This window comes from Procambarus clarkii, chromosome 23 (assembly GCF_040958095.1).
Source record: "Procambarus clarkii isolate CNS0578487 chromosome 23, FALCON_Pclarkii_2.0, whole genome shotgun sequence".
In the NCBI taxonomy this organism is placed as follows: Eukaryota; Metazoa; Arthropoda; class Malacostraca; order Decapoda; family Cambaridae; genus Procambarus; species Procambarus clarkii.
This window is the reverse complement of record NC_091172.1, coordinates 10,787,817-10,800,075: the sequence shown is the minus strand read 5'-3', so window position 1 is coordinate 10,800,075 and position 12,259 is coordinate 10,787,817. Positions and strand designations below refer to the sequence as shown.

The 12,259-nt window shown below is 47.2% G+C and overlaps 1 protein-coding gene across 5 annotated transcripts in view; it reads left to right on the top strand.

Moving 5' to 3' along the window:
- Positions 1–12,259, top strand: part of LOC123753826 (cell adhesion molecule Dscam1) — a 1,066,948-nt gene that overhangs the window by 996,309 nt on the left and 58,380 nt on the right. For all 5 annotated transcript variants that reach the window (XM_069329883.1, XM_069329881.1, XM_069329882.1 and 2 more), the window contains exons 25-29: positions 898–1,031; positions 1,880–2,152; positions 2,895–2,974; positions 6,498–6,655; positions 9,769–9,867. In XM_069329883.1, coding sequence (XP_069185984.1) covers positions 898–1,031; positions 1,880–2,152; positions 2,895–2,974; positions 6,498–6,655; positions 9,769–9,867 — 744 coding nt within the window. The remainder of the gene's footprint in view (positions 1–897; positions 1,032–1,879; positions 2,153–2,894; positions 2,975–6,497; positions 6,656–9,768; positions 9,868–12,259) is intronic.

Below are 12,259 nucleotides of genomic sequence, written 5' to 3'. Positions count from 1 at the left end.
TCCGTCACAGACGTGATATCAATATTGTATATATATATATATATATATATATATATATATATATATATATATATATATATATATATATATATATATATATATATATATATATATATATATATATATATATATATATATATATAAAACCCGCTCGGATGTGAATGGAACATTGTGTAAACATTTCAAAGCAATTGTTGAAGAACTTTCGGAGATTAGCGATTTTGAACAAACGAACATTTTAATTTTTATCTATATAGATTGTGTGTTGCTCTTACGTGCAACAGATGGCACTGTTTCCTAAAAAAAAAAGAAGAATGTATTTACCTGTCTTACTTTTTCGGTCATATTTAAATATATATATATATATATATATATATATATATATATATATATATATATATATATATATATATATATATATATATATATATACAGTGCAGTACTGTGCTCAGACCAATCTGTCATTTTCTTCGTTCCGGAAATATTTCTGTCACAATGAAATTCTGTAGAAGGAAAACAGAGTACTGACGTGTCTTCTATGGGCAGGATAGGTATCTATAGCCTTTAAGAAGCGAACTAATGCAGCAGATAACTTTATCAAGGCAAAGATACATATAGACCCATTATTGCCGAGGGAGGAGAAGTGGTAGAAGAAAAAGCTGCAACTTTGCACAAGGAGGCTAATGTTTCTTAAGAGAAGAGCAAGCAGTAACATTACACATGCTAATATAGTATCTATACAAATCAATTTGCTCTTGTAGTTATCATCAACATACATCGACTTATGACAAGTCGTTTGTTCAAGTTCATGCAGTTTCGGGTCTTTTTCATGACTATCGATCTACTTTTAATTTACCTTAGAGATCATGATGGACAGTAAATCTCGTTTTCGAACAGTACCGGGCCCCGTGGAGCTGGTGAAGGCGCTGGCGGTGGACAGCCAGAGCGTGCTGGTGGCGTGGCGGCCGCCCAAGGCTCCCAACGGAGTGATCACCAAGTACACAGTTCACCTGGACCAGCCCGACCTGCAGGTAACCCTTTTCTCTCCACCTTCACCCGTGGGCCGTGGCAGTCTTTGCCTCCGGGAGTCTACGGCATTGTTGTTGTTGTTTAAGATTCACTACTTGGAACAAAAAGTTCCAAGTAGCACGGCTATGGTGAGCCCGTAGTGTAGTCTACGGCAGCTCTGTAAATGCTAGGGCCTTGCCAGATTAGATAGAATTTGCACCAGTTTTTCAAATGTCCCAGGTTTATCATAGCATAACTATGTAAAATGTGGTTGTTTGATGTCTATCATAGCATTACTATATGATATATGGTTGTCTCAGGTCTATCATAGAATTACTATGATATAGTTGTCCAACTATTATATAGTTGTCCCAGGTATAGCATAAACTGCTCTAACATGCAACATATATAATCTTTCAATAAATTGATTGGCGCTATTAATTATACATATTGTGCGACGTGTAATTTGATTAATTAAACGGTAACTCCTACAAAGCAAGTTTTAGATCAAAGTTGATAGCAGACAAAAAATCTTGAATATAAAAACCGCATTGATGTTCAGTGAAAACCTTCCCCCATGTTCAATTGAGCTTGTTGAGGCTGTATTTTGTATATGTGGTTTTCAGGGTTGTAAGGGTTATTAGGCTATTATGTTAATGTGTTGTGTGTTAACTACAGTGATGTACGTAACACAAGTGATGTAACACAAGGATATGTGCTGGCAGCAAGCCAGCACATATCCTGGCTTGCTGCCCAAAGGATGGAGAGAGGTTCGTAGGTTCCCTAAGGGGCACCTCAGACCCTCTTTGTACCCTTCTTGCACTTGCACTACTGCCCACGGCCCATTGATTGCCAGGCGGGTGTGTTGCAGCTGGGGGCGGCGACGTCGTGGGCGGTGCCGGGGTCCCGCAGCTCGTCGTGGGAGGGCGGCGGTGGTGTGGGTGGCGGCGAGGGCAGTGGTCGCTCCTGGATGGTGTCGGGCTCTGAGCGGCAGTACCTGGTGGCCGGGCTGGCGCCGACCACCACCTTCGGGTTCACGGTGAGGGCGTCGACGCTGGTGGGTGAAGGGCCACCCGGCACCCGGGTCACCCAGCGTCCCAGGCCCGACGCCCCGGCCTCTATCGCCTCTTTCTCCGACAAGACGGTGAGGCGGCCTTCTGTTAATTATGACTAAACTCAAATTCATTTATTAATTCTTACTAGTTATTGATTATTATTTTATTAAGTCATTATTTAATTATTAATAAAGTCATTAATTATTTCATTTATATTAAAGTCATCGAATATTTCAATATGATTAAAGTCAATTATTATTTACATTTCATTAAAGTAGTTGATTATTTAATTTGTGTCATTATTTAATTTTGTCATTTACTAGAATAATTAAACAGCATACACTAAATATAGGTGAGAGGATTTACCGTAATAATTGATGGTAATTATCAGTAGATAGCACAAGGCCAATATGACTATATGTTTACCTTTGTCAGTGATGACAAGAGGGGAGTCATTGTGACACTGTCAGTGATGACAAGAGGGGAGTCATTGTGACACTGTCAGTGATGACAAGAGGGGAGTCATTGTGACACTGTCAGTGATGACAAGAGGGGAGTCATTGTGACACTGTCAGTGATGACAAGAGGGGAGTCATTGTGACACTGTCAGTGATGACAAGAGGGGAGTCATTGTGACACTGTCAGTGATGACAAGAGGGGAGTCATTGTGACACTGTCAGTGATGACAAGAGGGGTCATTGTGACACTGTCAGTGATGACAAGAGGGGAGTCATTGTGACACTGTCAGTGATGACAAGAGGGGAGTCATTGTGACACTGTCAGTGATGACAAGAGGGGAGTCATTGTGACACGAGGATTGTTGCTCTCTAGATCGCCGTGTGGGGGGAGGAGCTACGCCTGGCCTGTCGTGTTGTGGGCAACCCCACACCCACACGCCTCTGGACCTTCAAGTAAGTCTCTGCCCCACACCTCTCCACACTTACTTCTGTGTTAGAAGTTATTACACATGTTGCAGCAATTTACACACACTCACTCACTCACACACACACACACACACACACACACACACACACACACACACACACACACACACACACACACACACACACACACACACACACACACACACACAAGACAAGACACACACAAGACAAGACACACACACATTACCTGGACAAGCTGCAGGAATGGTCGAACAAATGGCTGTTAAAGTTTAACCCAAGCAAATGTAATGTAATGAAGATAGGGGTAGGAAGCAGGAGACCAGATACAAGGTATCATTTGGGAGATGAAATACTTCAAGAGTCAGAGAGAGAGAAAGACCAGCGGGTTGATATCACGCCAGACCTGTCCCCTGAAGCTCATATCAAGAGGATAATATCAGCAGCATATGCCAGGTTGGCTAACATAAGAACGGCCTTTAGAAACTTGTGTAAGGAATCTTTCAGAACATTATATACCACATATGTCAGACCAATCCTGGTGTATGCGGCACCAGCATGGAGTCCATATCTAGTCAAGCATAAGACTAAAATGGAAAAGGTTCAAAGGTTTGCCACCAGACTAGTACCCGAGCTGAGAGGTATGAGCTACGAGGAGAGACTACGGGAATTAAACCTCACTTCGTTGGAAGACAGAAGAGTTAGGGGGGACATGATCACCACATTCAAGATCCTCAAGGGAATCGACAGGGTTGATAAAGACAGGCTGTTTAACACAAGGGGCACACGCACAGGGACACAGGTTCTTGACAAAAATTTGTCAAGAACTTTTTTAGTGTCAGAGTGGTTGACAAATGGAATGCATTAGGAAGTGATGTGGTGGAGGCTGACTCCATACACAGTTTCAAGTGTAGATATGATAGAGCCCAATAGGCTCAGGAACCTGTACACCTGTTGATTGACAGTTGAGAGGCGGGACCAAAGAGCCAGAGCTCAACCCCCGCAAGCACAACTAGGTGAGTAACTAGGTGAGTACACACACACACACACACACACACACACACACACACACACACACACACACACACACACACACACACACACACACACACACACACACACACACACACACACACACACACACACACACACACACACACAAAGAGCTCCACCTAAACAATAAAATAACAGAAAGGAATGAGAGAAGCTAACAGATTAGTACCAGAGTCAAAGGTGTTAAACGACGCTCGACAAATTAAAAAAAAAACTGCATGACCTGGCATTTACACTGGATCAGACAAGTGAAAAGGATGACATGACAGCGACATGCAAGATCTTCAGGTTGATTAGTTAGATACACGATGTGGAAGTGTGTACGTTAAGTAACTCACAGACGGAAAGGACGTGGATGTAAACTAGAGATCTAGCAGGGGGTGTAGGGATACAGGGTATCCCTCCATTAGTGGGCGCAGCAAGACAAGATGGGGAGGGAGGCGATGATTGACACAAACGTCTGCCAGAAATTAGAGAGTAGATAATACGACAAGACAAACTAGGAAAGGGAATGATTGCATTAGACGACATTTAACTGAAAAGGCGTTGCTCAGAAGCTGAAGCTCGAGCCGCAGGCACAATAAAATTGTTACACTTAACTATTTTACCAACCTAAGTACACACTAGGTGAGTACTTAGCTAAATAGACAAGCATATGACACTAGAAACACCCAGAGGTCACCCAATACCAAGTTTCCCCCTGGCCAGCCAGTAACCCCTGGCCAGCCAGTAACCCCTGGCCAGCCAGTAACCCCTGGCCAGCCAGTAACCCCTGGCCAGCCAGTAACCCCTGGCCAGCCAGTAACCCCTGGCCAGCCAGTAACCCCTGGCCAGCCAGTAACCCCTGGCCAGCCAGTAACCCCTGGCCAGCCAGTAACCCCTGGCCAACCAGTAACCCCTGGCCAGCCAGTAACCCCAGGCCAGCCAGTAACCCCTGGCCAGCCAGTAACCCCTGGCCAGCCAGTAACCCCTGGCCAGCCAGTAACCCCTGGCCAGCCAGTAACCCCTGGCCAGCCAGTAACCCCTGGCCAGCCAGTAACCCCTGGCCAGCCAGTAACCCCTGGCCAGCCAGTAACCCCTGGCCAGCCAGTAACCCCTGGCCAGCCAGTAACCCCTGGCCAGCCAGTAACCCCCAGGCCAGCCAGTAACCCCTGGCCAGCCAGTAACCCCTGGCCAGCCAGTAACCCCTGGCCAGCCAGTAACCCCTGGCCAGCCAGTAACCCCAGGCCAGCCAGTAACCCCAGGCCAGCCAGTAACCCCTGGCCAGCCAGTAACCCCTGGCCAGCCAGTAACCCCTGGCCAGCCAGTAACCCCAGGCCAGCCAGTAACCCCTGGCCAGCCAGTAACCCCTGGCCAGCCAGTAACCCCAGGCCAGCCAGTAACCCCTGGCCAGCCAGTAACCCCAGGCCAGCCAGTAACCCCTGGCCAGCCAGTAACCCCAGGCCAGCCAGTAACCCCTGGCCAGCCAGTAACCCCAGGCCAGCCATTAACCCCTGGCCAGCCAGTAACCCCAGGCCAGCCAGTAACCCCTGGCCAGCCAGTAACCCCTGGCCAGCCAGTAACCCCTGGCCAGCCAGTAACCCCTGGCCAGCCAGTAACCCCAGGCCAGCCAGTAACCCCTGGCCAGCCAGTAACCCCAGGCCAGCCAGTAACCCCCAGGCCAGCCAGTAACCCCAGGCCAGCCAGTAATCCCTGGCCAGCCAGTAACCTCAGGCCAGCCAGTAACCCCAGGCCAGCCAGTAACCCCTGGCCAGCCAGTAACCCCCAGGCCAGCCAGTAACCCCCAGGCCAGCCAGTAACCCCAGGCCAGCCAGTAATCCCTGGCCAGCCAGTAACCCCTGGCCAGCCAGTAACCCCTGGCCAGCCAGTAACCCCAGGCCAGCCAGTAACCCCTGGCCAGCCAGTAACCCCTGGCCAGCCAGTAACCCCAGGCCAGCCAGTAACCCCTGGCCAGCCAGTAACCCCCAGGCCAGCCAGTAACCCATGGCCAGCCAGTAACCCCTGGCCAGCCAGTAACCCCAGGCCAGCCAGTAACCCCAGGCCAGCCAGTAACCCCTGGCCAGCCAGTAACCCCCAGGCCAGCCAGTAACCCCTGGCCAGCCAGTAACCCCAGGCCAGCCAGTAACCCCAGGCCAGCCAGTAACCCCAGGCCAGCCAGTAACCCCAGGCCAGCCAGTAACCCCTGGCCAGCCAGTAACCCCCAGGCCAGCCAGTAACCCCTGGCCAGCCAGTAACCCCAGGCCAGCCAGTAACCCCAGGCCAGCCAGTAACCCCTGGCCAGCCAGTAACCCCTGGCCAGCCAGTAACCCCTGGCCAGCCAGTAACCCCTGGCCAGCCAGTAACCCCTGGCCAGCCAGTAACCCCAGGCCAGCCAGTAACCCCTGGCCAGCCGGTAACCCCCAGGCCAGCCAGTAACCCCTGGCCAGCCAGTAACCCCCAGGCCAGCCACTAACCCCAGGTTCCTTCCTGCCCCCGACAGCGGGAAGCCCCTGGGGGGTAGCCAGACGCGGGTGAAGGAGTACCCTGACGGCAGCGTGCTGGTGACGGACGTCAAGGCTCAGGATGCCGGCAACTACACCTGCACCACCACCAACCTCCACGGCTCTGATTCCATCACCTACGCCGTCACCGTCCAAGGTAGGGAGCACTCCTCCACTATACTGCTATGAGTACACGATGAGTCACAATAACTCAAGAAATGATGAGCAAACGACACAACAGAAGAAGGAAAAGTGACGACGATTCGGTCCGTCGTCACTTTTCCAAACCATCCGTCGTCGGTTTATAGCATTATCAACTCCTGGAGGACTTGATAATGGTCCAAGACGGATCGAAACGTCGTCGCTTCTCCATCTTCTGATGTGTAGTTGGTCATCATACTGCTATAAGCTAGGATGCATATATAGTCAACATTATATACGACAAACGATATACTGAAAGAAGAGAAATGTATACAAGACTAACATAACCTCACAGCATTTAATATTCCATTGCTATATCCTCCAAGAAAAAAGCATGCTATACTACACAGGCTTAATGTCAAAGCTTAAATTATTTGCCTGAGGCCTTAAAAATACGAGAATGTCACAGTAGATTGTGGAGTGTTAGCAGGTACACCGTAGTGGGGCTCCAGAGATGGTTTAAAAGACTGTTGAGAACCAGTTAAGTCCTTCCGAGACTTTTCATTGTGAAGCAGTCTCCGTGGTGTAGTGGTAAGACACTCGCCTGGCGTTCCGCGAGCGCTATGTCATGGGTTCGTATCCTGGCCGGGGAGGATTTACTGGGCGCAAATCCTTAACTGTAGCCTCTGTTTAACGCAACAGTAAAATGTGTACTTGGATGAAAAAACGATTCTTCGCGGCGGGGATCGTATTCCAGGGACCATAGGATTAAGGACTTGCCCGAAACGCTACGCGTACTAGTGGCTGTACAAGAATGTAACAACTCTTGTATATATCTCAAAAAAAAAAAAAAAAAAAAAAAAAACATCCTGGGCGCTTGGCTAGTGTCTTCTAATTTTCAGGCCCCGAGATCGAATCTCCAGTAAAAGAAATTACATTATCCAAGGTTTTGAGGATTGCATCTTATTTACATATATATGTATATATATATATATATATATATATATATATATATATATATATATATATATATATATATATATATATATTTAACCCAAACTTGTGTATTTGGTAAATTTATGTAAGGAATTTACACTAAGTTTTTCGACTTGAGATGTAAGTCTAATCCTAACCGCACACTCTCAGTCCTTGACAAAGCACGTAGAAAAGTGCGAAAAGTGTAAATTCCTAACATTACTCATTCTTTTGGTAGCCGCCTTCCATTGCCAGACATTAATCACTAACGCATGTGAACGATCTATATAATGCCTACCACCGCAAAATCCGCACGAACTGCGTTTTAAAACCCTGATGGCTTTGTTGCGTCGTCGCTTTTGCATACACAGTGTTCAGGCTGACTGCAGATTGGAATGGATAGGTTAAGTGTACTCTACAACAGATTGGTTAAGTGTATCGTACTACAAATTGGTTAAGTGTTATCTTCAATAGATAGGTTTGGTATACCGTACAAAGGATAAGCTAAGTGTATCTCACAGCAGTTAGGTTAAGTTTACTGTAAAAAAAAAAAAAAAGATATCTGATAAGTGTATTTTACGGTGGATATTTTCAGTTCTGGGAAAATAGATAGGTTAAGTGTACCCTACAATCAATACATCAAGTGTACTATAGAAATGATAGCTTAAGTTTACTGTTCAGTGAATAGGTTAATTTTATTGTACAGTGAAAATGATTAAGTGTACTGTATAGTGAATAGGTTATGTGTATTGTACAGTGGATAGGTTAAGTGTACTGTACGATTAATAGGTTAAGTGCATTATAGAAAAGATAGATCAAGTGTACTGTACAATAGATAGGTTAAGTGAAGTATACATTGTATAGGTTAATTGTACTATAGAATACATAGGTTCAACATGCAGTGGTCTATAATCACAGTAGAAATCATGGTGTTAATCTTAGTGAAATATTAGCATCACTTTTCTATTTTCTATTAAATATCAGTTCTTTTCTATTTGTTATTATTAGAAGTAGAACATCGTGATTATATTTTTATCATTAACGCCACTGTTTTCTTAAGTGCTTTAATTCTGATAAAGATGCATCTTGGTGCTAAATAATGGAATATTGTGAGCTGTGTTTCTGATAAAGTGTTCCTGTCTTGACCATTTAGCTAAGCATCACCTGAGGTGTGTCTCACAGCTCAGGTTGATCTTGGGTGACCCCGGGTGACCTAGGGTAAACGTGATCGATCTAGGAGGATTTCGGGTGACCCGAGGTGAACCAGTTGAACCGTGTTAACTTGTGGTCAAGCGGTATTGATCCGGATTTGATTCCGGTTGCCTTTGGGTGAATCCAGTCAATCTGAGATGATCTCGAGTGACCTTCGATGACCTAGGCTGACCTGGGAATGACCATGGGTTGGCCTAGGTAATATGGGTAAGCTTTTAGTTAACCTGAAGTTTCCTGGGACACCACTGGTTGACCCGGAGTGACCTGGACTGTGTCAGCTGATGCCTCTCTCCCTCTCTCTCTTGCATGCAGCCTCCAGGGATCAGGGAGGTAAGTTCTCCAATCTCCTGTTCCGTATTTTCATCCTCGCCGAGGCGTGTGCATTTCGGAAGTCCTGACAGCATCCTGTGCCTCCCATATTAAAACCACTCTAGTATTGAGAGCTTTATAACACCAAACACCTTTTAGGTCATGAGCTTGTGATACAATCAACGACAAGAATTCTTGTTTTCAGTGCATGATGCCATAAATTAATTGTAATACGAATCAAACTCATTAATATATATATATATGTTTAATCTATGCTTGAAACAATCCTATGCAGATGTTTTTTAATTTTATAAATATTTAATTACAATTTTATGTATGTTCATATTGATAACACAAACCAGACAGGATTTTATTTGAAATTTAAACATTATAATAATTAAATTCGATTTCTTTTCTTCAAATTTATAGCTTATAATGGAGGTCCTTAATTAATACAAATCCAATACAGTTTAAGGTTGCTTGGCAGTAATACTGTTTCTTCAAGAGCAAGTAATTCAGTGTCACAACATTACTCACAGTGTCATAACCTTACTCAGGGTGGCATGACATTCACTACAGTGTCACAATCAGTCTCTCTAGTACAGTGTCATTATACCAGTGCTTTTCTTACAGTGCCTCCATCACCTCCTCTTGTGTACGTCTCTGACGTCACCTCCACCACTCTCACAGTCAGGTGGAGGACTACCAACTCTGGCGGAGCGCCTATACTGGGTGAGTAGTGCTCTGTGTGGGTGTGGCCTTGTGTGAGGCACTAGTGTGGCCTTGTGTGAGGCACTAGTGTGGCCTTGTGTGAGGCGTTAGTGTGGCCTTGTGTGAGGCGCTAGTGTGGCCTTGTGTGAGACGTTAGTGTGGCCTTGTGTGAGGCGTTAGTGTGGCCTTGTGTGAGGCGTTAGTGTGGCCTTGTGTGAGGCGCTAGTGTGGCCTTGTGTGAGACGTTAGTGTGGCCTTGTGGGAGGCGCTAGTGTGGCCTTGTGTGAGGCGCTAGTGTGGCCTTGTGTGAGGCGCTAGTGTGGCCTTGTGTGAGGCGCTAGTGTGGCCTTGTGTGAGGCGCTAGTGTGGCCTTGTGTGAGACGTTAGTGTGGCCTTGTGTGAGGCGCTAGTGTGGCCTTGAGTGAGGCACTAGTGTGGCCTTGTGTGAGGCGCTAGTGTGGCCTTGTGTGAGGCGCTAGTGTGGCCTTGTGTGAGGCGCTAGTGTGGCCTTCAGTAAGACGCTACTGCAGCCTTCAGTAATGAATGTGTCTGGACTTGAGTATCGAGTTGGAATCAATATATTAGTGTAAATACTGTACTGTTTTGCCGTGTACTTAATAAAACCTACATTCAGAAAAGCCTTGAACACATTCCGATTCTTTGTAACGTCTCTCTGGTTTCTGAACTACTGTCAGGTTATCTTGAGGTTATCTTGAGATGATTTCGGGGCTTTAGTGTCCCCGCGGCCCGGTCGTCGACCAGGCCTCCACCCCCAGGAAGCAGCCCGTGACAGGTGACTAACTCACAGGTACCTATTTACTGCTAGGTAACAGGGGCATTCAGGGTGAAAGAAACTTTGCCCATTTGTTTCTGCCTCGTGCGGGAATCGAACCCGCGCCACAGAATTACGAGTCCTGCGCGCTATCCACCAGGCTACGAGGCCCCCCTGTCATTGAAACTTCCCGTAGATTTACTGCTCAATCGTATGTCAAAATGCAATTAGGAACTCACAAAAGAACTCTTTAGCCTCTGAATATGTGTTTACCAAGGTGTTTGTGCTGGCGCCTGTGTCACCCTTCACGCCATTGGTCAACCTGCCCTCAGGTCAGACTCGTTAAAGCTGCGGCCGTACCCCCAAGATGCATTCATCAATTTTTACGTATTGTGTATTAATAATATAGCACCTCCACATCAACAAAGGCCAATTGCTCGTTAATCCAGCCGCCAAATCCTTTGCTTATGAATTAAAACGTTTTGCATGTAAGTCTTAACTGATGATATATGATCTTTTCTCGAGTAAAGCTTCGCTAACGTCCTCTGCTCGAACTACAGCGCTGTAAATGTGTCATCCACTTCTACAAACACACCCCCTCCCCGCTCAGCTCGTTGTCGCCGTCTGGGGGCTTAGTGGGCGGCTGCCGGAGTGTGATGCTCCTTGGGACAGTCCTCTGTCCTTTTCTAGCCTTGTGCTCCTGCTGCCGTCCTCTCCAATTCTGCTGGGCATCTTTTCCTTTTCCTTCTGTTTCGTTTTTCTCCCCCCTCTTCTCCTATCTGCTTGCCGTTTCCTGCCGACCTTTTGCTCGTTCTGGTTCTTCCCTTGGACTTCTTCTACTTTGACGCCCGGGTGCTTGAGGAGGCATACTCTTGCACCCGTAGAACTGCAGTACCCGACGTCGAGAGCGAGGGGAACCTTTTATTGTCAATCCCCACTTCGTCACTGAACCCGATCTCGACGGACTGTCGGTTTCTTAAGGTGGCGTTTGTGGGGCGTATACTCACGACGCACCCCTAGGAGGCCCCGACAAGATCGGCGATAGCTTCTTGTTGGGTGTCCTGCCTCTAATTGTGGCTCCATGGTGGGTGTGGGGGCACATTCGTGAGTGAATTCGTAATTTCGTCAAGATGATAACCCCTGTTTCGGCTGCTTCTGGCTTACCTTTTCAGGCTCGTGGGGTGGGCGACCAAGCCCCCGAGTCGGTCCGTATTGGAAGACCGGGCTCTGTAGCCTCCGCTGCATTGGGCCCCGACCTTGCTCCTCCTTTGGCCTCTCTGACTCCTTCCCCTGGCTCCCCTCCCTCCTCTGTGGTTGGGTCGAGCCCCAAGCCCCCAGTGGTGACTACCTCGTCCCCTGGCGCGGCTCCTTCTCTAGTTGTTACTACTGCGCCTTTTAACCCCTCTCTCTCTGGGGGTTCTCACCGCCGTTCTCGTCACGGCCGCCCTCGCTCGATTCCTTCCAGTTCTGCTACCTATCAAGCCTTGTTTGGTCCCGCTTCGTGGGCCAAATATTTTGATCTCCTCCCTCTTGATTCTGCGCCTCCTGACGATTTCTCCCTTCATCGACATCTCGTTGATTCCGTGGATGCCTCCATTACTTTTAACCCCACTCGTCTCGGTACGCGTGTCGTTGCTGCTC